General features: G+C 45.1%; 1 protein-coding gene across 1 annotated transcript; it reads left to right on the forward strand.

Annotated features, from left to right (window-relative positions):
- Positions 1 to 473: 473 nt before the first annotated feature.
- On the forward strand, positions 474 to 22,775 carry LOC103481110 (uncharacterized). Its single transcript, XM_081612728.1, has 20 exons — positions 474 to 883; positions 1,224 to 1,388; positions 2,369 to 2,535; positions 2,619 to 2,647; positions 3,972 to 4,021; positions 5,445 to 10,285; positions 10,374 to 10,535; positions 11,629 to 11,687; positions 11,865 to 11,885; positions 12,757 to 12,998; positions 13,224 to 13,282; positions 13,367 to 13,598; positions 13,680 to 15,934; positions 16,017 to 16,236; positions 17,378 to 17,588; positions 18,010 to 18,198; positions 18,276 to 18,489; positions 18,770 to 18,849; positions 19,165 to 19,223; positions 21,316 to 22,775. The coding sequence occupies exons 1-19, from the start codon at positions 811 to 813 to the stop codon at positions 19,196 to 19,198; spliced, it is 9,303 nt and encodes a 3,100-aa protein (XP_081468854.1). The 5' UTR covers positions 474 to 810; the 3' UTR covers positions 19,199 to 19,223; positions 21,316 to 22,775.
- Positions 22,776 to 26,704: the final 3,929 nt, after the last annotated feature.

Here is a 26,704-nt window from a genome sequence, read left to right on the forward strand (position 1 = left end):
AGGGAGAAAGTTCTGTGGAGTTCTGGGCCGGTTTGGTTCTCCTTTGTTCTGGTTGATCCGATCCATTGTGATGTAATCTCTCCAGTCTTTGTGTTGCCGGTTCTTCCTCCCCTTAATCCCATTATCCAATAAAAGACGTCTGGTTGGGCCGGTTCTGGGGGGATTACAGTCTGGACGGGTCCGATTATAGAAAACGCACCACTTTGTTTTAGACTTGATCATCAGCAGGAATCGGTGTGACCTTTGACCTGCTGGCATCACCTTTATCCATGTTGATGTCTGATTTCTGATGTTTTGGGGCTAAAGGTTAAAAACTGATGAATTCATAGAGAATCACCAAGTTTTTACAGAACTTTTCTAACCTCAAAAATGTATCTTTTGGCGATGAGAAGGAGAACTCTCAAAAAAATAAGTTTGAGAGAGCAGAAAACAATCTGCTTTTCTGCATCTGAACCTTTTCAACCTGAGTGAAGTTCCAGTTTCCTTCATTCAGAAAACAAAACTCAACATCTTCAGTGTTCTGGAGCTGATGGGACTCCCTCTGGGCGGTTCCGACCCGTCGGGCCGGCTGCCTCTGACAGTCATCCACTCCAGCAGCTTAGCAAATAGGATTAAAGTGGAGAGGAAGAAATCTCCCGCAGCAGCAAAGTCCCATCTGCTCACCTGACAGCAAGAAGCCGCCGCCGTCGGCACGTCCTGCACGACCCGTCCTGCACGACCCGTCCTGGTTCTGATAGTTCTGCCATGAGATCCGGAGGAGGTATGAGCAGGTGGAGGTGAGGAGCAGCGCCGACCTGATTGGAGGAGAAAATGGCCCGGAGGAGTGTGGTTCTGTGGACGCTGGGGGCCGTGCTGCTGTCCGGGCTGCTGTGCACCGAGACGGGTGAGTGGAGGTTCTGGATGGAAACTTCTGCTTTGGATTTTCCTGCAGAATTTGACTGTTCTGAGTGAAAGTTTTGGTGCTTTTCTTCCAGTTGATAATCTTCAGAACCTCCAGAACCAAACATTCACTGTTTTAATTGCACCTCTTACATTTTAGACCGTGCCAGTTCAACTTTGAGATGCATTCTGGGTTTTGTTCAACAGAAAAAGTTTTATTTAACGTCATATAGAGAAGAAACGTCTGCGGTTCTGGTTGATCCAAAGCAGAGGAACCGTCCTGGTCTTCCTGCGGTTTTGTTCTGCAGGTCGGGTCAATGTTTCCGGTTTTCATGTTTATCCAGATCCCAGCCAGGACCTGGTGGATTCGGACCCGCTCTCCTTCAGAAAGCACTCGGTTCTGATCCGAAGGAAGAGGAGCCTGCTGTTTCCCAGCGGAGTGAAGCTCTGCTCCCAGGAGACGCTGGACCAGGCCGTGTCCAACCACCTCCACTTCTTCCACCTCAGAGGTACCGTCTGTTTCTCCTTCAGCTGCAGCTTACGGGCTTACACAGGGAGCCTGAGGTCAGAGGTCGGAGGTCGCTCTGAGCAGATGCTCCACATAACCCTATTAAAGAGCTGGTTAACCTTGGTTATGACAGCCGGTCTCAGTGGGTTCCTCATAGCTCTGACCAACACCAGGTTGTCTCAGTCCTTCATGTGGCCTTGTAGACACGTCTCAACCACAAGTCTGCTGTGGTTGAGACTTTATCTTGGAGATCTTCAGCTCCAAGATGAAGATCTTGGAGGAAGATCTTCATCCTCATCTGTTAGGAAAGGCTTCAATGAGAGTGTAAACAACCGGGAAGGTTCTGAAGGAGAACCAGGTGTTCAGATTTCTCTGGTTCTCCCCGTCCTACTGTCCTTCAACCATCTGGTTGAAGAGTAGCTGAGGTTCATGATTCAACTGATTCCTTCACTTCTTGGAGAAAAGAAAATTAGATTGGATCGTTTGACAGTACAGAGAGAAAGAGAACCACAGTTTTTAATCCAATATAGCTGATTTGAGGTCCAGAACCATCTGGATGGAGGTACCAGATCAGATCGTTGGGTCATGATGATCCTGCTGTAGACTCTGGTTATAAATGGTGGACAGAAGATGTCTCTGAGATGTTGGAGGTCCAACTCCAGGTTTCTTCCTCTCTGTTGACCAACATGAGCAGCTCAGCTCATGTTGGCCAGTATTTTCTCTAAATCCACTCGTTAACATCTAATTTTAGCTGTTAGTTTGCTGGTTTGAGTCCAGATCAGTCTGGCCAGTTGGGTAAAGGGTCACCATGTTGTTTGTCTCAATATGACCAGACGTCTGGCGTGGATTATGAGTCCAGAAAGACTCAGATTAGAGTTTCTTTAACCTCTGAAACACATCAGAAACCTGCTGCTATCGTCCAGTACCAGCAGGGTGCGTTGTTGCTGGTTACCAGGGTAGTTATGGGTCGTTGTGCCTCAGTGTGCCAGGAGACCGTGTGGGAGGCCTTCAAGATCTTCTGGGACCGACTGCCGGACCGGGACGAGTACCAGGCCTGGGTCAACCGCTGCATCGACGGATCGGTCAGCATCCAGGACATCGGCAGCTTCTTCAGCCAATCAGAGGAGCATCAGAGCCTCGTCAGGAGCGTAAGCCATCTCACCTTTGACCTTCTGGCTGTTCTGAACCATAAAATATGCTGCGTTGCTGATGATGTGATGCTTTGTTTCAGAGAGTCGCCCTGGCTGCTGCCTTGAACAGGTCAGTAAACTTCCTGTCCTGGTTCTGGTGGATCTGTGAGACCGTGTGGATCCGTGTGGATCGGTTTGATGAGAATTAGTGTGAAACTGATTGGTGTTGTGTTTGTGTTGACCCGTGTCGTCTCCTCACCGGCTGCAGTGTGCCCATCTCCTCAGGCTCTCCTCCATGCAGGTAGGCTTCACCTTCAACCAGAGCCGGGCTGGAGTCATTCTGAACAGGAAGGTCAGGCCAGACGAGACAGACCCAAACAAGCTTCAAACTAAACCAACGAATCTACAAACTAAAACAACCAGAATCCAAAATGACCAGGAGTTTATCTAAAGGCCTGAAGAAACATATGATATCACAGTTCTGAGTTCTAACCAGGGAAGGGTGAAAAGAAAGTCAGAACAGAGTTTTTCTGTCTGGTTTCACAAATAGAACAGGAAAAAGAGCCTGAAAAAGAACCGGCTGGTCCACTGCAGGTATGGACCAGTAGATCTCAGGGCAAACAGATTCCCAAATCACCTAGAGTCAGAAGGCAGTCTGTCAGGTCTGGGACAAGCTTTGGATTCCTGGTGGTTCCCACTTTGGATCTCTCTAAGCGTCAGAGATGTCAGCAGTCTCTCTCATATCTGAGTCTGTTTTCACACAAACCTGTTGGGAAGGAATCTTTGTTTCCACATGAGAAAAAACCTTTTAATCTGTATTTAGAGGTTCAGATGCTGCAGTGAGCATTTCTACGTTTGACTTCATCTGAAGTCCAGTAAACACATGTTGAAGGAACCTGGAGGAAAACCTGGCGGAGCCTGAAGTGTCTGTTTGTGTCTGAAGTTTCTACAGTAAATATTTGGACATTAGGCTGAAACACAGCCTGAGTGTTTACATGGAAATATATTTTAAAACGAATCATTGATATAAACACTCGGTTTCTTTTAGTATGGAGCAGAAACAGAAAAATTAAAGGAGGATTTGAGGAAGTGTAATGACTCCAGCCCAGAGCCGCTCAGCTTTGCTGCTTTGTCGGCTCATAGACCAGAGGACGCCTCATCTGGAGGACTGACTGTGTGAGAGACGCTTCCTGCAGGCTGCTGTGCAAACATGGCTTCACTTAGAATAATTTAAAGGGGAATTCCAACTATTTTAATGACTTGCATAACATGGGCAGCTATACCATAAACTGAGGTTTTAGTTTCTGATTCAGAAACAAGGGATAGAAAATAAACACATGTTCTGGATTTGCTTCAAAGTGTCAGAAGATGTGAAATAGTTGGCATCCCCCTTTGCAGATGGAATCGCCTCGTTTTACCTCTGGTTTATTTAAACATGTCTGTTTGTCCTGTAGAACGGCACCGCCTGTCCAGACTGAACCGCCTGCCGTTTGGACTCAACCAGGTAGAAGCTGCTTTGCATCTTTTCCATCGTCATAAACCAGAACCTATAGAACCAAGATCAACAGACTTTTCCCTAAACCCGACCAACCAGTCCAGACTTTCACTCAGCACACAAACATCCTGTTAGGATGATGCAGAACCTGGGAACAAGCAGAGAACTTTGAACCACGAGGCGTTGAGTCTTTATTCATTATCTGCATTTACTTTTGGTTGTGAGCTTCACCTACAGCGGCGTGTTGGAGACATTGGAGGTAGAAACAAAAGGAGTAAATTTACACCAGAAAACTCAGAAATTTAGAGATTAATCTCAGATATTTTCTAGAAAAAGAGATTCAAAAGTCAAAAAATTTCAACAGTACAAGCTCAAAATATTTCCTTGTTTTTTTTCTTGATTATTTTAGATTAATTTTAGTTTTATGGCAGAAATTTACAATTTTTTTTCTATCTACAGTGGCTCTAATGCTCATCGTGACACCCTGATGGATGAAACATTTAGCTAGTCTGACAGCTCCAAAACAACTGCAATGGTGCACCAGAAAGTTTGGTTGATGTCTTTTTATATCATTTTTTTCTTTTTATATCATTTTTTCCTGAAGAAGATAAGAGATTATTAACCAGTACTCTTTTCCAGTCACCTCCTGAACATTAGCTCTTATTAGCATGGGGCTGCAATAACCTTCAAACCAAAGTTAAAGAGTTTCAGTAGAAATATTTTTCTCTACGGAGGCCCAGGAGGAACACGGGATTAGTTGCCTCCCCCTGAAGGTTGGAGCAGAAGTTGCTCAGCATGAGGCCTGGTGTTCAGCCCAGGTAGGAGAGTCAGGAGCTGCCGTGCCTCACCTTACACCCCGGTCGCTCTCTGTGAGGGGGGTTGATTCCCGTCACAGGCTCCGCTCTCAGAATAGACCTGTAAGCCTATTTACGGGCAGCAGCCTGGTCAATGGACGGAGACGGAGCTGGGGACATGCAGACCGGACTGAGTTAGCTATCAGGGTTAGTGCGATCACAGCCGGTAGAGGCAGCATCACCAGGCTGGCTGTGTTTCAGCCCCTCGGATTACCAGGAAACACCAGACCTGCTGCAGAATAATGACTTCAGAACCGTTTCACCAAACCCGACGTTCAGCTGAACTTACCCATTCAACCTTCAGGTTGTCTGAGAGCAACTTTCACTGTTGTCCAGTGAAGCTCAGAGAACAGAAAGCCTCATTAGCTTCATTCAATACACAAAGGTCAAACAGTGAACTTTAAACCCTTGTGAAGTCTAGAAAGTCGTTTCAGGTTCTATTTGAACCATTGAAGAGATGTAACAAATGAAATTGACTAAAGAAGATGGTAGCGCCCCCTGGCTAGCAGCTGATATTCCTTTGCTCTTTTGTTCTAACCTTCATATGAGGCTGAGCTTCCACTAATTCCTTTCCACAGGAGACAACAGTGTCGCCCTTGGATCAGAAGCTATTACAGTCCGTCAGCAGGAGCTTTCTCCAGTCACCTCTTGGACTCCATCGCTGTCTGCAACCAAAGCTCCACTTAGAGAGGCTGCAGCGACTTCTCCTGCAGATTTAACCGCTGACCCTGCTGTTGATGCTATGCCAGAAGACTCAAATGATATCCTGGAAACTGTACCAAGTATTACTTCACAGAGTCCGGCCGAGGTCGTCAGAAACCTTTTAAATGTTGGAGTCACTTCAGAGGAGAGTGTAGAGATGATCACGGATGTTTTCCACCCTATTACACACCAGCCTGTTGACCCGGTGGGTCAGGAGATTGGGACTGATGTCGGCAGAGCAGAAGAAGAACAACAGCTTTTTGAAACTACTACTGAAGAGTTGAACAGTGTGTCTGTAGTAATACCAGAGGATGAGGAACCGTCAACACAGCTGGTTGCTCAAGAAGTCCTCACAGAACCTGCGGTTGTGGTTCTTTCAAAGCCCACCACGCCCCCTGCTGTAGAAACTTTCACTCCAATTATCACTCCTGTTGTTGCTGAAGACATACCTGGGACAACTGCTAGGAGTTTAGTTAGTCCCATCCAGGAGGAAATCCTGGATAACTCTTTAGATCCCATCCCTGGTGTTACTTTGACTGAGACACCTAGAGAGGCAGTACATGAATCCATTGTTGAAACTGTTGCGCCTGAAACTGATGTTTCTTTGGGTTCTAAAGGTGAGGCGGAATCGCCACAGGTAGACGATCCATCAGAGGCAGCAGTAGAAGTTAGCCAAGATGAAATAACGGTCAGCAAAGAGACGACACCAACTGTGTTTCTGATGGTAGAGTCTGAAGACGAGACGGAAATCAATGAGATTCCAGAGCAAGAATCTGTTCCCTCTCAGGACTCCATCCTGATGACTACCAGCAAGATGGATGAAGTAACACAAACTACTGAGATGACAATCAAACCTCTCCTTACTGTAGAAGTAGAGATTGTTCAAGAAACCCCAACAATACAGACAATGACACCTGAGGAAACTACCAAAGAAACTATTCTTGTTTCAACATCAATGCCAGAGCATGTGATAGAGGTGGAAACAAAACATGAAAGTACTGTTATACTTACAGAAGATAATATGGTGGAAGGAGAAACAGAGACTGGTGTTGAAATGGAAAGTTTTCAGACAGAAAAAACCACTATAGACACAACAGAAGAGCAGCCGGAACCATTGGAAAAAAAGTTCACTGAAGAGGAACCAGTGACGGTTAAAACTGAAACAGATGACGCAAAAACTGAAACTACAGGAGGTTCTGCAGAACCTAAAACACCTGCAGAACCCAAAGAACAAAATCAGCATGGCATTATAGAAGAACCAGCACCCAGAGAAGAAACTGCACATGAACCAGAACTTGAAGGAGAACCACCAGGAACTGTTTCAAGGGAACCAGAAATGGTAGAAAAAACAACAGAAGATAAAACAGAGCTAGGAGATGACACAGAACCTGCAGAAGTCAGGACGGTTGAGAGACCGGCACATGACCTGCAACTCAAGTTAGAAATTCTTGAGAGAGCAGAGCCTGCAACAGAGTTGACTTTCACAGGAGAAATTACAGAAATACCGTCAGAACCAACAGAACAGAAAGTTGTCAAAGAACAAAGAACAGACCCTACTGGAAATCCAGTACCAGAACCTGAGGCCACAGGCGGACCAATCCAAGAAATAAGCTCCACTTTAGGGACAAAACAAAAAGCAGAACCAACCACTAAACCACCAGGGGAGACAGAGCTAGCTCCAGAAATGGAAATCACAGAAACAAAAGCACCAGAACCCACAGCTCAACCAGAACAGTTTCCACAACCCACAGTAGAACCAACACCAGATACCGTCACAGAACCAATGAAAGAAGAAAAAACAGAAGCTGCTGGAGATCGAGAAAAGGAACCTGAAGTCACTGTGAAACCAGCTCAGGAAGTACATCCCTCTGAAGAATCAACTCAAAAACCAGAACCAACCACTAAACCACAAGAACCCAAACCAGCGGAAGGAACTGCAACCATTGAAAAAACAGTTGAAGCAAAATCCCCTGAACCATCACAGGTTCCAGAATCTACCGTAGAGCCATCCCAAGAAATAGATTCTATCGTCGATCAAGGGAAACAAGAAGACTCTACAAGGCAACTGGCTGAAGAGGATCCAGATGTAAAACTGGAACAAGAACCAGTGCAAGAACCTGAGTCAACACAGAAACCAGGCCAGGAACCCGAACAAATCAAAGAATCAGCTCAAGAAAGAGAACCAACCACTGAACCCACAGAAGAAATAACCAAAGATGAAAGACCTCAACCCACAAGAGATCCAGAAAAGACAACAGACTCCTCCACAGAGACAATAAAAGAAGCTGTACCCGCCAAAGAACCCGCTCCAGAAGCAAAGGCTGTAGAAGAACCATCCAGAACCTCTGAGAAACCAACACAAGATCCTTTACCCATAGAAAAAATAGCTCAAGAGGTTGAACTCATTAAAGAAACAACACAAGAAGCCGAATTAACCATTGAACCCGCTCAAGAAATGGACCACATAGAAGAACCAACTAAAACAGAACCTACAAGAGAACCAGGCCCCAAAGTAGAAACTGCTGAAGATCTTCTACACAAAATAAAACTTGAACAAATAGCCAAAGAGACAGAAACCGCCGAGCAGCCAGAATTGGTGCCAGAGCCAACAGACTTTAAAGATACTTCTGAAGAGGCAGTAAAAGAACCACCAGCAAAACCTACCAGAGAACCACCACAAGAATCCGAACCAGATAAAGATCCAAAACCCAGGGAATCTGTACCAGAAACAGAACTCTCCAAAGAGACTGAGACAATAGTAGAACCAACAAGACAACCAGCACCAGGTGAACCTGTAGGAGAACCTTCTGGTAAAATGGAACCTACAGAAGGACTTGAAGAGACTGAACCTCATTTAAGACCTGATGTAGATGAAGCTGGTGTTCTTCCAACATCTTCAGATGCAGCAGGGGAACCATTTAAGGTTGGAGATGACAGAACCTCTGAGACATCAGATAAAGTAGCCAAAGGAACAACAGATGTTCCAGAGGAGTTGTTGGTACCACAGACCCCTGAAAGAGAAGCGACTAGTGTAACTATTGAAGGCCCAGAAGACTCAAAACGATTACCTGTGACTGAGTTGGAGGGAGCTATTGGACAAGACATAGTAGCTGGATTTCCACATGGTTCTGAAGGGGAAACCATCAAAGAAACTATTTCCCACGAGGTTGAACCTGCGATGAAAGTGACTGAAAATGTTCTTGAAGCTGAAGAACCCAGTGAAACACCTCCAGAAGTTGTGACCAAAGCCCTTCTAGAGACACCTTCTGAAGAAAGATCCATCAAGACTGTCAACCCTGATGAGCTTCCTTCGGAGGAAACGGTCAAGACTGTCGTCCCTGAAGAAACAACCAAGACTGTCGTCCCAGAGGAAACAACCAAGACCGTCGTCCCTGATGAAACACCACAAACTATCATCCCTGAGGAATCGGTTGAAACTGACCTCCCTGAGGAAACAACCAAGACTGTCGTCCCTGAAGAAACAACCAAGACTGTCGTCCCTGAGGAAACAACCAAGACTGTCGTCCCTGAGGAAACAACAACAAAGACTGACGTCCCTGAGGAAACAATAAAGACTGACGTCCCTGAAGAAACAACCAAGACTGTCGTCCCTCAGGAAACAACAAAGACTGTCGTCCATGAAGAAGCAACCAAAACTATCATCCCTGAGGAAACAACCGAGACTGTCGTCCCTGAGGAAACAACCAAGACTGACCTCCCTGAGGAAACAACCAAGACTGACATCGCTGAGGAAACGGCGGAGACTATCATCCCTGAAGAAACCAAAACTATCATCTCTGAGGAAACGGTCGAGACTATCATCCATGAAGAAACAACAAAGACTGTCGTCCCTGAGGAAACAACCAAGACTGTCGTCCCTGAAGAAACAACCAAGACTGTCGTCCCTGAGGAAACAACCAAGACTGTCGTCCCTGAGGAAACAACCAAGACTGACCTCCCTGAGGAGACAACCAAGACTGACCTCCCTGAGGAGACAACCAAGACTGACCTCCCTGAGGAAACCACCAAGACTGACCACCCTGAGGAAACCACCAAGACTGACCACCCTGAGGAAACAACCAAGACTGTCATCCCTCAGGAAACAGTGGAGACTATCATCCCTGAAGAAACAACCAAGACTGTCGTCCTTGAAGAAACAACCAAGACTGTTGTCCCTGAAGAAGCAACCAAGACTGTCGTCCCTGAGGAAACAACCAAGACTGACCTCCCTGAGGAGACAACCAAGACTGACCTCCCTGAGGAAACCACCAAGACTGACCACCCTGAGGAAACCACCAAGACTGACCACCCTGAGGAAACAACCAAGTCTATCGTCCCTGAAGAAACAACCAAGACTGTCGTCCTTGAAGAAACAACCAAGACTGTTGTCCCTGAGGAAATGGTGGAGACTATCAGCCCTGAGGAAACAACCAAGATCGTTATCCCTGAGGAAAAGTTCTTACCAAGAGAGAACGGTACCCTAGTGGTTCTCCCACCAGCCAACGAAGCTCCAGGTGTAGCAGAGGAAACTACACCAGGAACATCAACAGTGGGACCTACCGAGGAGGCAACCACTCGGTCCACAACACGCTCTCCTAAGAATGTAGTGGAAACCAACAATGGAAACTTTCCGGATGTACCAGTCCGACCCTATGTAGAACAAGACATCTTTTTGGGGAACAGTGACTTTGTGGAGGAGGAAGAGGAAGATAATTCGGTAAGCAGATGTAGAATATTTCACAAAGATTGGTTAAAGTGTTGACTCCATCATCAGATGAGCATCTGGGCATGTCTTGTGTTTTCAGATTGGTAATGAGATAGACGACACGCTGCTGCGACCCCCGCAGCCAATGAAGGAGTTTGTGGTGGAGCAGCGGATCAAACTAAAGGGAGAAACCTACAGCAACGCTCTGAGAGACCCCAGCAGCTTCCAGTACCAGCAGCTGGCCAAGCAGTTCAAACGCAAGGTCAGCATCTGTCCAATCTATACCAGACGTGTACTTAATGCAGTAAGGGTCAAAGGTTAATGAATCCACTGAGAGCAAGCTTACGCAGGTCTTTTTTGAAAGCTGTTTCTGAGCAGCGGTGCCGTCTGCTCTGTTTTCTCCTCATGGTTTCATTAGCAGCACCGACTGAAAATGATCCTGTGTTGTTACCATCTTCTTGTTTTGAGTCTTTCTCCCTCAATGACGTCCACAACACTCACTCAGAACCAAACTGACTTGCTTGTGGTTTCTTCCAAACTGCAGACTCAGGACTTTGGCTCCGGTTTAAAGGCCTCGCCTGACTTTCACGCTTTAAGTATCTTCATGCATTACAGCTCAGCTTGCTGTGGCTGCCAGAGAGCAGCTATACGAGCCGCGCAGGCTGCGGAGAACATACAGTATACGAGCAGTGACTCACCTCGAGCCGGTGGAAAAAGCAGCACTGCCAGGAAAGCAGAGCAAAACGCCGGTGTGTTCCCGCTCCACTGGGAGGTTTATGGGCCTCGCTCCATGTCAGTGACGCGGGAAAGCAGTTTATGGTTTGAATGTCATGGTCAGGATCTTTAATGAGGGAATATGAAGTGGATAACTGCACTAATAGAATCAACAGAAGAAGAAGAGGGCAGCCACAGGCCATTGAACTCTGAATAAAAGGTCAGAGCTGCAGATTTCACTCATTAAAGACTAAAGTGTGGGTCTTTATTGTGCCGATTAGGAAGACCTTTAGCTTTTCTTCCTCCACTGAGACTCTTCTGTTGTTGCTCTTTAAATGATCCCAAACGGTCCAGATGTGGTGAGACAAACATCCTGCTAGGGAATGAAAAAAACAGCCTTCATTTCCTGAACATGTTTCACCTTCCATCCTCTAAGGTTTCTTCAGTTTGTGTTTGGATTATGACCTATGAACTATGACATACTAATGATTTGTTCACGAAAAGCTTTAAAACCAGAGTAGATCAGGAAGTGATGAACATGTACTGACCTTTATAGATGATCACCTGTGGAGTAACCGGCTGCTTCTCTGGTTGTTCTGGACTGAACGGCTCCAGGTTTTAACCTCTGTCTCCTCTGACAGGTTGAAGACGCCTTCGACAGGCTGCCAGGCTTCAGGAGCCTTGACATAATTGAATTCAGGTACAGTTTAATTGACTTAAATTACGGCTGACCTTAGGAACCGTCATTTATAAGTAGTAAACTTTGGATTTAAAAGCAAGCTGGACAAAAAGTTAAGTTTCTCTGTCACGTTTAATGAATTTTTCAAATTTTTCCTGGTTTCTGTCGGCTCATTTGTGGTTTGGTTTGTGTTTTCAGGCCTCAGAAGGACCTGCAGCGGTAAGTTTGTCCTCATTCTGTCTGGGCCTCCCAAACATTGCTTCATTATTGCTCTGTGCAGCTGGGCTCATCCATAACCTGTAACCCTGCTGCCTCTGAAGGCGTCACTCTCCTCTCCTCAACTTCTGCTGCTCTGAGACTTGTGTTTTCACTTCTGCTGAAGGATTAGTTGGCGTCTACCCTGACGTCTTGTCAGGCTTTATGGGTGACTTAACCCCTGGCCCCCTTCTGGCAGGAACACTGATTAATGCCCCTCCAGCTGGCTGTGCAGGTGAAAACCTGCTGCAGAGGAGCGTCAGGCTGACGGGAAGCTAAAATCTAGGAAAGCCTCAAAAACCTAAGATAATGTAAGATTTAAAAAGCTTGATCCTCTGGAGTTCACAGCAAGCTGATCATAAATGGGCATGAGACTCGTGGCTGAAGGCAGGCTGGTCCTCTGGACCAGATCTTTACCTGTTGCTCTGAACAACAGGTCTGCCGCTCCGCTTTCTGCTTAATGTCCTTATCGATAGTCAATCAGGTCTTAAGTGGGATAAGACGCTCGGCGGCCACCTGCAGCCGTTACAGGATTACCTTAAAGCTTTGTGACCAACTCTACTCTCACCGCTCCGTCAGACCGGCCCAGTCTCCACTGACCATCCAGCAGGTCACCAGGTTCAGGCGTGAACAAAGTCTGATCAGCATGAACTAACGAACAAGATTAATGTAAATGTAAAAATCTTCCACCATGGTGAAGCTAATCAGATAACAACCAGATCCAGTCAAGACTAATTTACTGTCTAAAATAATTTCTTCTTCAGATGTTTTAGATGATTGGATGGTGTTTGTACCTGAGTGCTGACTGAGCCATTCTGTGTTCTGGTCCAATCAGGGGTCTGGTGGTGCAGGTCCACTACGCCATCACTCTGGATCTGGAGGTGGACAGCGGTGGGATCTCCAGCGACACTCTGGACTTCATCATTCTGCAGAACAACCAGGTGGAGCGGAGCTACGTTGGATCCGCTGAGCAGCCTACAGTCATCTACACCATCACTGATTTCCGTAACTACATCACCGAAGCTCTGCACAAAGACAACGTCCTGACCAACGGCAGCCTGGACAGCCTGGAAAATGGTACCTTTGCTTGTTTGGTCTTTAGAAACTAGGATCAGGCCCAAAATCTGACAAAATCTAAAGTTTACTGCTTGTTTCATAATTGATGACTTATGTTTTCATGGTGTAAAGCACTTTGAACTGCCTTGCTGATGAAATGTGCTGTAAAATCAAACTTAGCTTGACTTTAGTGAACATATTGAAGAAATATTGACTCCCTTACATAAATGTTTTTTGTATTTGAAGCAGGGAACGTTCCTCCTGTGGGACCTACAAGTAAACCGGATGAAGCTTACAACAACATGGTGAGCTGAACAAATTCTGTTTTCTAAATGAAACTTTGACAGATTTAAACGAGTAGAGGCTGAACATTGGCTCCTTGTTTTCAGGATAACATACTGGCTGCAGAGAAACCTCCCGATGCGCCGATCCATGAGCCAGACACCAGTGAGGTTTTCCTGAAGAAGGAGGACTTCCTGTTTGACACCAGGGACCAGTGGAAAGGTCCACACAGTGAGGAAGTGAGTGAAAATGACGTCTTCTTATTCGATGAAAGTACAACATCTCCACAGACCGTTAAAGGCCAAAAGACAGTTGATCTGGAGCCGATAACTAAAGACGGTAAGAATCATCTCCATCTGTAAAATCTCTGTTGTTTTTCTCGATCAGATCAGTCAGTTGATGGGTTCATTTGCTTCACAGATGGAGGAAACATTGAAGGTGAGGGATTCCTGCTCACTACGCCTCCCAGCGCTGAGGATGACCACCATGTGGAAAACCAAACGGTGGTTCCTGAAGGTTCCCCTGCAGTCACTTTACCTCCAAAACCCTCTGAGGCCATGTCTGATCATGGCTCTGGATCTGGTTTCTCTGGAGATTATCAGGATTCTTATCTGTGGTCTTTGGAGGCTTCAGAAACATCTGACATCACTTATGACCGGGGGGTCGGTAGCCATGAAGTCCTACCACCACCTGACCTGGAGATGGACACGGATGATGCTGCTGTGGAACCAGCAACCTCTAAAACCGATTATGTTTTACTGGAGACAACCTCCATGTCTGATGACTCTCACACACAGAAACCTCTGGGTGATGTTCTGGAGATGCCTCTGAGCACAGACCCACCAGACTTCACCACTCCTCAAGTTCTTCTACCTTCAACTGAGGCAGCCATGACGGTGGACTTTTCTGTTCAAACAGTGGAAGCATCTGGTTTCCATGACGACTTTTATCTGATTGAGCCTCAGTCCCTAACAGTTACATCCTCTCCTGAACCTAAAACCTGGACTCCAGCTGATTTTGGCATCGGGCATCAAGAGGCCACTGAAAACCTGGAGGAAGAGATTTTAGGGGTCACTGTCTCAGATATCCTAAAGATGAAAGGTGAAGAGGTTATTGTTCTTGATTTACCAGAAACTCAAACTGAAGCTCCTCTCACTCTGGACCTGCCTACATTTGTTGAAGTGCAGGCGGTCACAGTCGGTGAACTCAGTGGTGAAACAGCCACTACTGGTCCAGAACAGCCTCAGGTTCTGGCTGACAAATCTGAGCCGCCGCTTCCAGAAACAAGAGCAACCAGTGAGATTGAGATTTTGGAGGAGCAGCATTTAGGAACCACTCAGTCCCCCACGACAGTACCTTCCACTGAAGGTCTGGACCAGGACCTGGCTGTGGATGAAGTCATTGCTGTCACTACAACCACAGCAGCTCCAGTCCCAACTTCACCCCCAGCCCTGGAGCAGAGCGTTGCACTGTCCCCTGAAAAGGAGTCGCCTTTCACTCGAGTGTCTGACTCGGTGCCAGAAGATGAGGATCTCTTTCACCACGAGGAGGCCACTGATATTTCCACAAGCTCCACTTCTTCAGACGTTTTTCAGTCGACACCAGGAGAAAAGACTCCAACTGATTCTGGACGGGAATCACTGTATGCTTCAGAGCAACACATGGAGACAACTGAACCTTCAGGAGAGGAAGCAGGACCTCTTACAACAACAAATGAACCTTCTGAGGGAATTGTAAAACCTTTGGATGAGGAAGAAGGACCTTTTAAACCTGAAGAACCTCCAAAAGACAAAGCGGACCCTCTGGAGGATGCCGGAGTCAAACCACATGTAGAATCCTCAGAAACTGAAACTGTGACAGTGAAGAGTGAAGCTTCTGGTGGAGGAAAGCAAACTCCTCTGGAGGACTTGGAGTCGACATCACTGGGAGAACAACCTGGAGAAGATCCCGACTCTCCAAAAGGAGAAGTTGTGGAAGTGCAACCATCAGGACAAGAACTGGAAACCTCTAGACCTGAAGAAGGGACTTTAGGGGGCAAATTAGAACCTGCTGAAGAACAAAAAGAACATTTTGGGGGAGAGGTAGAACCTAAATCTTCAGAAGTAAAAGTAGAACCTACTGGAGAAGGAGAAGTAACTCCAGAGGTGAAAATTCAACCTTCTGGAAAAGGAACCGATCCTCCAGTTGTGCCTGTAGAGCCTGTTGAAGGACATTCTGAAGAGGTGCAAAGGTCACCTTCTGCAGGAGAAGTAAAACCTTTAGAAGAGGAAGGAGAACATTTTAGAAAGGAAGTGGCTCCTTCACATGGGGAAGTGGAACCAGAACCTTCTGGAGAAGTAGTCAGCAGTCTCCTTCCAACACCGTCTTCCTCACAGCCCAACGTTAACGACAGCTCATCTGTCATCAACCTGGACTATGACTTCTCTGACATGCCCAGTATTGATGTGAGCATCGACCTGTTCCAGTACGGCTCTGGGGAAGCTGATGGGGAAAGCAGTGGCTTCTCCAGTGAAGCTCGGGGTTCAGACCTGGAAGCTTTTCCTTTACCAGGCCGGCCGGGCAGAGCTCTGACCGTGTTCTTCAGCCTGAGGGTCACCAACATGGCGTTCTCCAGGAACCTTTTCAACAAAAGCTCCTCAGAGTACAAATCTCTAGAACAGCAGTTTATACAGCTGGTGAGAATCTCAAAGAACCAGATTCCATTAAATAGGTTCATATTAAGGATACTCTGGTGACCTTTCTGTCTTTCCTTTACAGCTGGTCCCGTACCTTCAGTCCAACCTGAACAACTTCCAGAACCTGGAGATCCTGAACTTCAGAAACGGCAGCATTGTTGTTAACAGCAGAATGCGTTTTGGCAAACCGGTTCCCAAAGAGGTCACCAACATCATCTACCTGATTCTGGAGGACTTTGCCAACACGGCCTACCACACCATGAACCTGGCCATCGACAAGTACTCACTGGACGTTGAATCAGGTGAGACGCAACCCAACCAAACCTGGAGGAGGAAATATGTTTGAGTCCATGGGAAGAACAGGGGTTTGGTTTCACTTAAATCTAAATTCATTATAAATGAGGAGCAGTGAGCCTAGTGGAGCAGAAAACCATCGAGTCTTCTTACGCCTGGTTGGTTTTCAGCTTGTTTGTGCAGCGCTGCAGCGTCTCGGGTGCCCTTTCACCTCTTAGGATCTGATCTAATACCTCAGATAATCCGTCTGGGAGGAACGTGACCAGTGGCACCGACTGCAGTATCAACATCATGTTTGTTTGTCTCCATCTGCCTGAACACTAGGTGTTTTCCTCCTCCATAAGTCTTTAAAAGGTAATGACTGGGTGGTGGCAGTTGTTTACCGGTTTTAATCCGTATAATGTCGTTTTATTGTAAAAATGTTGGAACAAACGTTTATTTCACTACAACCATGACTTGTCCAAACCAGAGGGTTTATTGGATGCTTTTGAAATTTGACATTTCTTGTTGTATCAGAACCAGAAAACTCTACAAACTGTAGAAACCAGTTTAGTCTGAAAGGTCACTGGGTGGATCTTTGAACAAATTAACTGCTAAGATCTGAGTTTAGGAGATCTTGGGTGATCCATTAATGGTTTTCATGTGGGTAATGAGACCCCTGCTGGGTTTATGTAAGAGTTTACCGAAGAGTAAATAACTCATTGTTTCTGCATTCCGACTGGACTTTAATCTGTCTGAGCCATTGTTAGGAGCTCTTCACTGACTAATCAAGCTAATCTACAACAGTGACTCACTGTAAACTCTGGATAATCAGTTTACTCATCTCATCTTCACCGCAGACACGTTTTCCATTGCACAAGCACAAGCTAAACCTGCCAGGTCACTTAGAGGCTGCAGGGCTCGCCGGGGTCACTGAACAAACTATGATCGCTTCAGCATCATTAGAAAGAGGGAATACACGTTGACGTTGCCTTGGAAACATCAACTTTGACTTGTCGATCATTGTAGAAAGGAAGAAAGAAACAATACTGTCTAAGCATCTGGAGTGACTTTGTGATGAACCATCCGAGAGAGCGGCTCGTTCTCAGGTGGAGTTTCTGTTTTGATGTGATCCATCGGCTCTGAGGTAATTTCCTCTCTGCCTGGCAGGTGACCGGGCGGATCCCTGCAAGTTCCAGGCCTGTAACGAGTTTTCCAAGTGCATGGTGAACCAGTGGTCAGGAGAGGCAGAGTGTGTGTGCGATCCTGGATATCTGAGCATCGACGGCCTGCCGTGTCAGAGCATCTGTGACGCTCAGCACAACTTCTGCCTCAACGACGGCAAATGTGACATCATCCCTGGCAAGGGCGCCATCTGCAGGTAGGGGAAAATAAACTGGTGTGGTGTGTTTACTGTAAAAAATGTATTAGCCCTCATTATGTTCCTGTTAGCCAACGTCAGGCAGAGTTTTTGTTACATTTTCAACATTTAATTGAATTCTGAATTATATTCTTTACAATTTAAAGACAATCATCTGTCTTCTTCTGCTTAATATTTTCTGCCTATTATAATTACTATAATTGTAATTTAAGTGAAATAGGATGAAACTGAATTAACAATTAAATAAAACATCACTTCATCTGCATACAGGTGAATATTTGCATTAAAGTATTATTATTAAATGTAAAATAAAAGATTGCATCATCTGCATATTAGTGAATATTTTCATTAAACAGTGTAAGCAGAGCTTTGTGAGGGGATTCTGCAGATTTGGTTCAGGTTGACCCAGTTGGTTCTGCAGGTGTCGTGTTGGTGAGAACTGGTGGTACCGCGGTGAGCACTGCGAGGAGTACGTCTCTGAACCCCTGGTGGTCGGCATCGCCATCGCCTCGGTGGTCGGCTTCCTGTTGGTGGCTGGAGGAATCATCTTCTTTCTGGCCAGAACCCTCAGAGAGCAGTATGACGGTGAAGACACGGAGGACCCACTCAGGTTGGCCGAATTTTTCAGTTTTAGGAGCAAATTTAGCTTAATGTGAAAGTAAAACATTTTATCTTGTGACGTTTTAGGCGCCATGAAAGCGTTCCAACTTTGGAGCGAGCCACGAAGTTCAACCCGATGTTTGAGAGCGACCCGGTCTCTGCTCAGTACTACCGGCGCTATGATGACAGCCTGCCCCAGTACCACCAGTGCTGCGACTCCACCCTGAACCAGTGCTGCTCCAAAGAACTGACCAGTGAAGAAATACAGAGCATCTGCCAGAACACGGCTCTCTCCAAAGAGGTGAGGTCGTTGTGTTTCTGGATCTCTGTGGCGTTAGCATCTCGTTGTCCCTGAAGCTAGTTGTGTTAGCGGCTCAGAGCTCCTGATTACCAGGCGACTTTCTCCTCTGAGCTCTGACTTCAGTCCTGTGATCTGACACCATGTTGTGACGTTTCTTTGGCTCAGACGTGTTCAGCTCAGCAGGATGTTTGTACTACGTAGACGAGTATTTTTACTTCTCCTCCTACTGCGCTCTTACATAAACTTGATCACCGTGCGCTGACCTCTGACCTCTCTGCAGGAGATCCAGGAGCGTCTCAGAATAATCGAGTTGTGCTCCAGAGATCAGCGCTTTGCAGACTTTGTCCGGCAAACGCAAGTGTGAGTGCTCTTACTTTTTTCTTTATCCGTTTATTTAATGCTGACCTGAAACTACTTCTCAAATATTTATCATGTTGATTTGAATATTTAAGCTGCTAGATCCTCAGATATTTAGAATTTCCTGTGTGACATCAAAACCGTAGAAATCTGAAGACCAAACAAGTTGCACTTCTGTTTCTTTAAAGACTGAAAAACAGCAGGAAGGTCTGGAGAGGCTCATCAGCCTCAAAGAGCTGAACAGAAAAGTTGTTGTTCGCCTCTCAGCTCTGTTCACGTTCAGCCTGAACACAAACTAACCCGTTCTTCCTGCCACAGATTCCTGGAGAGGAGAGGAAGCTCCACAACGTAGCGTCCAGGCAACCGCAGACCTCCAGGTACAACCAGACCTGCTGCTGCTCAAACCAGGCTTCTTTCATTATGCACTACACTACCCAGAAGCCCCAGCAGACTCTACCAACATCAGCTATGCTCAGCTTTAAACTCTTAGGGATCACCAATGAGCTGTTGTAGTCATTTTGATGCGCTAGTAGCAGAGCTAACTTTTAGCTTAGCACTTTGAAAATATCTTAGCTTCCCCTAAGTTAATTTATCTTTTGTGAAGTTTCAGTTGAAAAAAGTTTGACATGTGTTGAAATCTTAGTTATCAGCTGTTAATAATTCTTATAGTCGTTTTTTCCCCCCAGTAACTTTATTTCAAACAAGAACAAAATAAATGGACAGTGGATCATATGTAAACATAAATATAACATCTTCAGGCAGAATATGTTGATTATAATGTCACAGCTAAATTGGTGCTGAAAGGTTGTAATCTTTCCAGGGCAGATAGAAATTGAATTGTTGTTGGCGTTTAGCACAGGGGTCCCCAAACTATGACCCGTGGGCCGGATCCGGCCCTCCTCCACATTTGGTCCGGCCCCCTGAACAATACCACAGAGCATTCCGATTTTTTTCATTCACCATATTTTCCGGACTATAAGCCGTTTATATGTGGATTTTTCTTCAACCACCAGAGGGCTCTTTAGCAGGGAGTAAATCATTGGAAGTCTATGTTACTTGTGCGCCAACACTGAGCCCATAAGCAGCAAAATGAGTAAGAAACAGATCAGATGCCTTTGGAAGGTTTCTTTGCAAAGGCTTTGAAAAGGCCCAGAGAAGAGACAGGAGAATGGATTTATCCTGGACTGGTAGGTGACTCCCACATTACAAGCCAGCTCTGCGTAACATGCGCGACCGGCTGCTAATGAGGCAATGAAGCTTCAAGCTGTAAGTACTCTCGTTTCAAGTCAGGGAAAACCCCACAGGCTGCGATAAAAGGGCCAAGACACAATCCAAATTGGGCATATTCGGTATTTAGTGGGAACACCAACATGCAGAAGCCTTATCTGACTGTTAACCCCCCTCCCCCTCTCCCCCGGTCCGCGGTAATAAAAAGGTTGGGACCACTGATTTAGCACATGCTAGTAACAGACACGAAGGATCAGCACTTTTACTGTTACAGTTACCGTTCGGAAACTACCGTAGTCAGTTTAGTTAAATCTAATCTTGGCAACTTTTTCTTTTTCAGCCCCAATAAATGTGATATTCAATTGACCTGTTATGACTCAAATTTTGGGTGTCCGCCCCCCTCTGCTGCTGCTGCATCATTGTGGAAAACCTGGAGCGGCAGAGATATCTGAGGCTTATATGTGTATGTTTACTGGTTTAAAAACAAAACAAAAAAACTTTGGGTTTGTGGTTTATAGTCCAGTGCGGCTAGTTGGGAAAATACGGACTATAATCCTTCCTGGATTTTTTCTGTGACGAACCCAGAGAGGGTTATTTGGTTATTATTTATTTCATTAATAGTGTCATTATTTATTTCCTGACTTGTTCTGTGAAGATTGATTGTGATTTCTGGAAAACAATATATTTTTACATTTAAGCACTCTTACAATCACACTTTTTCTGTTACAAACTGACTCCGGCCCCCCACCAGAGAAGGAAAAAGTTATGTGGCCCTCACAGGAAAAAGTTTGGGGACCCCTGGTTTAGCATTAGCTTCTGCTAAATACTGCTACATTGTGTAGTAATTTAGGTTTAGCCTTATGGTTCGGGCTTTAGGGTTAACTTTGCTAATATTTTCAGGTAGCGAATTTATTGTTTTTTATTAAAATAAGGTGTTGTGTGCCACATAAAACCACACTCTGGTACAAGATGTGAGAAAAAGTGTTTCTGTATCAGAATTGGTTCACTGGTGTTTGGATAAAGTCATCAGACTGCTGACCAGCCCAACCATGTTTTCACTCACCACACCTGTAAAAACAGATGAATTAAGATGATCGGCTCATATAACAGAAGATGAGATGTAGCGTATTTGGGGGCTCGTCCGGGATCTTTTTGCCATCTGCAAACACTGAGCTTGAGTTTCTTTCCTGTAGAAGTGAAAATGAGTAACGTTGAGTTTTTAACCCAGCTGTTTCTCCACAGAAACCAGCACTACGTCTGTAACTGGAGGAGGAAGACCAGTCTATCATGATGCTGCTGTTCGCTGAGCTGAAGGTGACCAGATGCTGACAGATGTTGGAATTTATTTTTTTGCCCTGAAGTGAACTTGATTTTTGATTCCATTCTGTGTTTTTGTATCCTGATGTCTTGTTTTGAAGGAACACTTTGATTTCTGATCTTTGATCGCTGGACGTTACCTCTGTCTTACACATTCTGCCAGATTTCATCTCCAGCTTGGATCGAAGGGTTTCTGGTTGCATCCTGACCTCCTGGTCGCCACCCGGGCTTGTCTGAGGTATAATCCCGGACGCCGGTGACCGGCAGCGTTTCTCCCTCTGGTGCCTTCACTGTTCTGTTAGCTCTTCTGGGATGTGATGCAAACAGAACCCTTGATCAAAAGCAACTTTGACATAAATCCACAACACCAAACATCATCAACCTCCTGCTTTTTCTACTGCTTTCTCATCACTGATGTTTACATTTCTGTACTAGAGGTAGAGCTTAACTCTGACTCCATGAAATGATGAATATGTCTAGTTTGTGTTTTCTAAGACTTTGGCTGCTTCTCATTAGAGCAAGGCGGATCCAACCTTTCCCTTCAGTTTTATTAATGTGTTTATTTTGTGGATCTGAAACATCTGGATCTTGTAGAACAAATGATTTGGACAAAAGACAACTTTTAGTTCTTCAGAGATACTCTGGTACCTGATTACCGAGCAAACAAAGCACCAACACAACAACATGGGTCCAATCGAGCTGAGGTTACTTTAATGTCAGGCTCCTGCAAAAGGTGCTAATCATTTGATGTCATCGCTAAATGTTCAAGTTATTCACCGAGTTGTTCACGGACGAAATGTTGTGACCCAACAACAAAATCATTTGTTGTTTCAGTGAAAGTCTCTGGTACTTTCGGCTGTCATGATCTGTTTCTGTTACGGTATTTTCTTGATCCAGTTCTGAATATCAGCTGGCTTTATGGCTTTATGGCTTTATGTCTTTATGTACGTTGTTTCACATTTATTCATGTTTTTTGCTCTCTGAAGTTCCCACTATGCTGTTTTTATGATAAACTATTTTCTAATCTTGAAAAAAGCTTCTACTTCATCCCCAGAACGACGTGTCTAATTACCGAAAATACAAACCTGAACGTTGAAGCAGCATAACAACTTGCTTGTTTTTAGATGTGCTAATAGAGACCAGGAACAAGTTTTATCTTAATTTCCCTCCTAAATGTTTATCATGACGTTTTAAAAAGCCGTCTTCCTCCAGCTCCTCAGACGGTTTTAACGTTTGAATGTTGACGTTCTCGGCCCTCATGTCCGTCGCTGTGGTTTGTATTGTGTGCTTTTATGCCGGTTTGTCTGATTTTTAGTCTAAAGCTGTAATGTAAGCGTGGGAGGTGGCGCACTTTTTAAAATAAAATGCTAACATTTTTTTACACACCCGTCATCAGACATGTTTGTTAGAAGAGGAAAAACTCTGAAAGGTTCGCAAACACTCTGCACTCAGTGTTGACATGTTGGTCATCACCATGACAACCTGATGACATCACAGGTAAACGATAAACAACAAGAACGTTAATCTGACTGGTTAATCCTCTCAAATATGTTTCAACTGTATGTAAAGTGTCATAAAAACACATTTAATATTCATAATTTATCTAAGTTTTCCATATTTATCAACTTTAATGTTGGCATTTGTTATGTTTCTGAAGCAGAGGAGTCCAAGGTGTGGCTGGGAGGCCATTTGCAACCCTTTCAATAACTTTGTGTGGCCCCCATCATTCATAGCCCTGATGCAGATAAATATATGTTTTATCATTTTTAAGAGGAAAGTTATATCTTCTTAAATGAAGAGTGTTTGGTCCTGCAAGTGTTTTATTTTATTAGCCATGTTTTGATTTTGTTTTCATTTTAAGATCCTAGCAGCTACGCTCACAAACATCCAGTCACTGTTTACTGAAAAACAAACCTGGATGAATTCGCCAGGTTTTTTTAAACAAAGTTATTTTATTTGTTGCAGAGAATCGATTAAAACGTTGTCCAGACAAACAAAGTAGAAAACATTCGACCCAGAAAGTTTGGAAACTGAACGCTTTGCTTTTATTACTGAGACCTGAAATAATTTGTTCTTTTCCACTTTGTTTCAGTAAATTAATGCAGGTTGGGTTTATTGTTTGGCAGGTACAAAAGAAGGCAATCACAATAAAATTATTGTGCGGTTTTGTTATGAGGGGTGGGGAAAACTCCGCTGGGTGCTTTTAACTGGTTCAGCTGGTCGGATGGTTAGAGACCGTCTCTGCTCCTCGGTGGTCTCCAGGGATCGTTGGCCGTCCCTCATCGGTTGCCGTGGTTACAGCAGTGAGGATGACAACTGGTAAATCCCGTCCTTCATCACCTGAGAGACAAAAGTCAAACAGAGCGGGACAGAGTGAAGACAGACGGTCTCCTGGAGGAGGACGTGTTGACGCTCAGTCATGGCTGCTGACAGCAGGAATGTTGAGACCCAAAGTCAGCAGCCCGAGGTTCGGTTCTGATTATTCATCCAGCGTAACGGAACGGGTCGGACCCGTATCCAGACTGGAACCAGTGATGTGAATCTAACTGATTTCTTGCTGCAGTTTTTTCTGCATGGCTGTTCAATAAACTAATTAAATGCGACTGAAGAGAAGAAGAAGAACGAAGACAGCAGTAATAATGGCCGCCGCCGTCTGTGGATGGATTTGAACATTTTTAACATTTTTCAGACCAGACAACAAAAGATGAAGGAAAGGGGAAAGAAAAGCTTACGGCGTCTGCCGTTTCTAATGGTGCAGAATTATGACGCGTCTCACATCAGTGATGTAAAAGTCGAATGAAATGCGACACGACCGTTTTCAGACTGCAGAGACTTTTTAGTTCCACATTGAGGTGGAACAAATCTGATCTTCTTTTGCAGGAAGTGTGTCCCGATTTTTTGTTATTCAATCAGTACGGTTGTTTGCTAGCGGTAGATTAGATGAACACACGTGTTTGTTATGAACGCCGCATTCCAGGTCAAAGTCTTCGAAGCAGTGCCTGTAAGTAGCAGGTTATACTTCAAAACGAGCCTTTATATTAACGTATGAGGAATTCATATGTTACTTACTTTCCCTAAATGGAATATATACTAGTCAGTTCCAGTGACCGTTTCACTAACGGTTTTTGCCCATGTGCTTTCTGGGTAAAAATCAATCGAGAGACGCGCTTCCCCCCGTTTCCCCCAATAATTTCCGGCAGCGCAGGTGATAAACGTGTATAACCCTTTTTCTGTTACAAACTGACTCCGGCCCCCACCAGAGAAGGGAAAAGTTATGTGGCCCTAACAGGAAAAAGTTTGGGGACCCCTGGTTTAAGTATTTAATTTAACACAACCTGAAAGTTGAGTAGAAAATGTTTTCCTGACTGGGAAGCTGGTGGGTTTGCTTCAGGATGCCTGAAGGGCCCCCAAGAAGATTCAGCTCCTGTATTTTCTGAGCCACCATTTTTTCTCCTCCTGCTGAGAAACAGAAGTATTTTGGAGTCCAGGCCCCAAAGTTTTACAGAACGTGATGATAAAGGAAATAGAAGTGGCTTTTATTTTGAAGGAACTAACCCAGAACCCTATATTTGATTAAATTTTGCAGTAATTTATTCTTTATTTTCTTATTTTCTGTGTGTGAAGCACATGTCAGGTTAATGATGTGAACAGTTTTACTCATGTTGCATCATTCTACCTCCTTCACTCATTTCATTCTTCTATATATTCATAATTTAACTCTGAAGCCAGAGTTGAAGGTTCCCCTCATCCTCCCAGCTTTGATTTCGGACTGAATTTGAACTCTTCAGGAACGACCACCTCTGGAGGCTTTTATTTTGGAAACAGAGGAGACAGAGCGGCGCAAGAAGACAAAATAAAAGAGGAAAATGTTGACATTGTTGCACGTGAGACCTTGGTGACCCTGAGACTAAGCGGGCCTGGGATCTGGTCCAGGATCCGTCCTGGTTCTGTTTCATAACTGCTTGATCAGAACCAGCCGGGATCAATCAGTCGTTTTAGTGAATCCGGAAGAAACAAGACGCAGGCCTGAATGTTTCAGCATCAGGAACAGAAGCGTTCCGGTCCAAACAACCCGACCTTCGTCTTCCTCTTTTATTTCTAACCACAGACTCTTCCTCATTTTACCAAGCTCAGTTTATTAGTTCAGTTTTTTCCTCCCGTCATAATCTTTATCCACCTCAGTCCAACAACCCATGATGCATTGCGGCGGATGGGGCGTGGCATCTTGTCATTAAATAGAAATTACATTCCTAAACGTTTCAGCCACATTTATTTCAGGAAAATATATCTGAAAATCAGAGTTTCCACCTCAGAGGGAAGAACACTGTCATAGAACCAGGGCCGGCCGAATCCTTTCTGGCTACCTGAGCAGATTTTCATTTGGGGCCCCCGATACCAACATGTCAGCACCAGATTCTTCTTTTTTTCTAGACATAAAAATAAAACAACTGTTGTGGAGATCCTAAAAAGCTGCTTATGCCTTGGGCCGGCTCTGACTAAATCATTTAAGAATAGAAAATCTGAACAATGTTCAAACTTCACACTTAAAATCTCCTAAAGTAAAAACATAAGTCTTAAGCATCCTGGAGGATGAGGAAAGCGTCCCTCTCCATCTCCATGGAAACATTTAAAGCTCTTCCTTTAACTCCATATTTGTTGGATCTGATCACCAGAGCTCTGCTTCGCTGCAGCAGTTAGGTCAAGCTGGGTCATATGAGTTTTCATCATGAAACCACCTGGACTTGAGCTGATTGCTATCCAGGTCGTTGGTTCTGTCTGGACGTTTGCTGCTCCAGAACCAGGCTCTGATTTCTGGTGAGGATCAAAAATTATAATTCCTTTCTGTCTGAGCGCTGCGGCTCTTAACCTGGATGCCCGCCTGACCTCTGACCCTGACGACCTTAAAGGAGCAGGCAGACATTTCAGCAGCTCTGCCTTAGCATCCTGGAGGAAGTGGAGGAGGAGGATGAAGGCCAACCTGAACTTGGGCTTAGTCAGGTGTTTCTGCGTGGAAAAGGTCTGGATTTGTGGAGTTTAATGGGAAACACAGCCCTGATTGTTGCCTCCAGCTGTCCTGTCAGACTCTGTTAGCCTCGGTTACATAATGCCTCTACCTCGACCTTCAAACGGTTTTCCCCTTCTGCTGCTGCTGCTTCGAGGAATCTGTTTCCTCTAATGGGAGGCAGATGGTGCCGCTCGCGCTGGAAGGAGCAGGACAGAGGATGAAGTGTCAGTTTGACGCCACGTTGCTCCAACAGGTGATGTCTGAGCAGAACTTCATCGGGTTTCACAGAGTCAGAGCGTTACATCATCC

The sequence above is a fragment of the Poecilia reticulata genome, chromosome 2 (assembly GCF_904066995.2).
Source record: "Poecilia reticulata chromosome 2, P_reticulata-male-v2, whole genome shotgun sequence".
NCBI lineage: Eukaryota > Metazoa > Chordata > Actinopteri > Cyprinodontiformes > Poeciliidae > Poecilia > Poecilia reticulata.

What these genes read in the sequence shown, in the direction of transcription:
- LOC103481110 (XM_081612728.1), top strand. Translation starts at nt 811, where the DNA reads ATGGCCCGGAGGAGTGTGGTTCTGTGGACGCTGGGGGCCGTGCTGCTG. An exon ending in ATCAGAGCCTCGTCAGGAGC is followed by an intron (nt 2,536 to 2,618) that starts GTAAGCCATCTC and finishes GCTTTGTTTCAG; the next exon opens with AGAGTCGCCCTGGCTGCTGC. An exon ending in GGAGCCGATAACTAAAGACG is followed by an intron (nt 13,599 to 13,679) that starts GTAAGAATCATC and finishes TTTGCTTCACAG; the next exon opens with ATGGAGGAAACATTGAAGGT.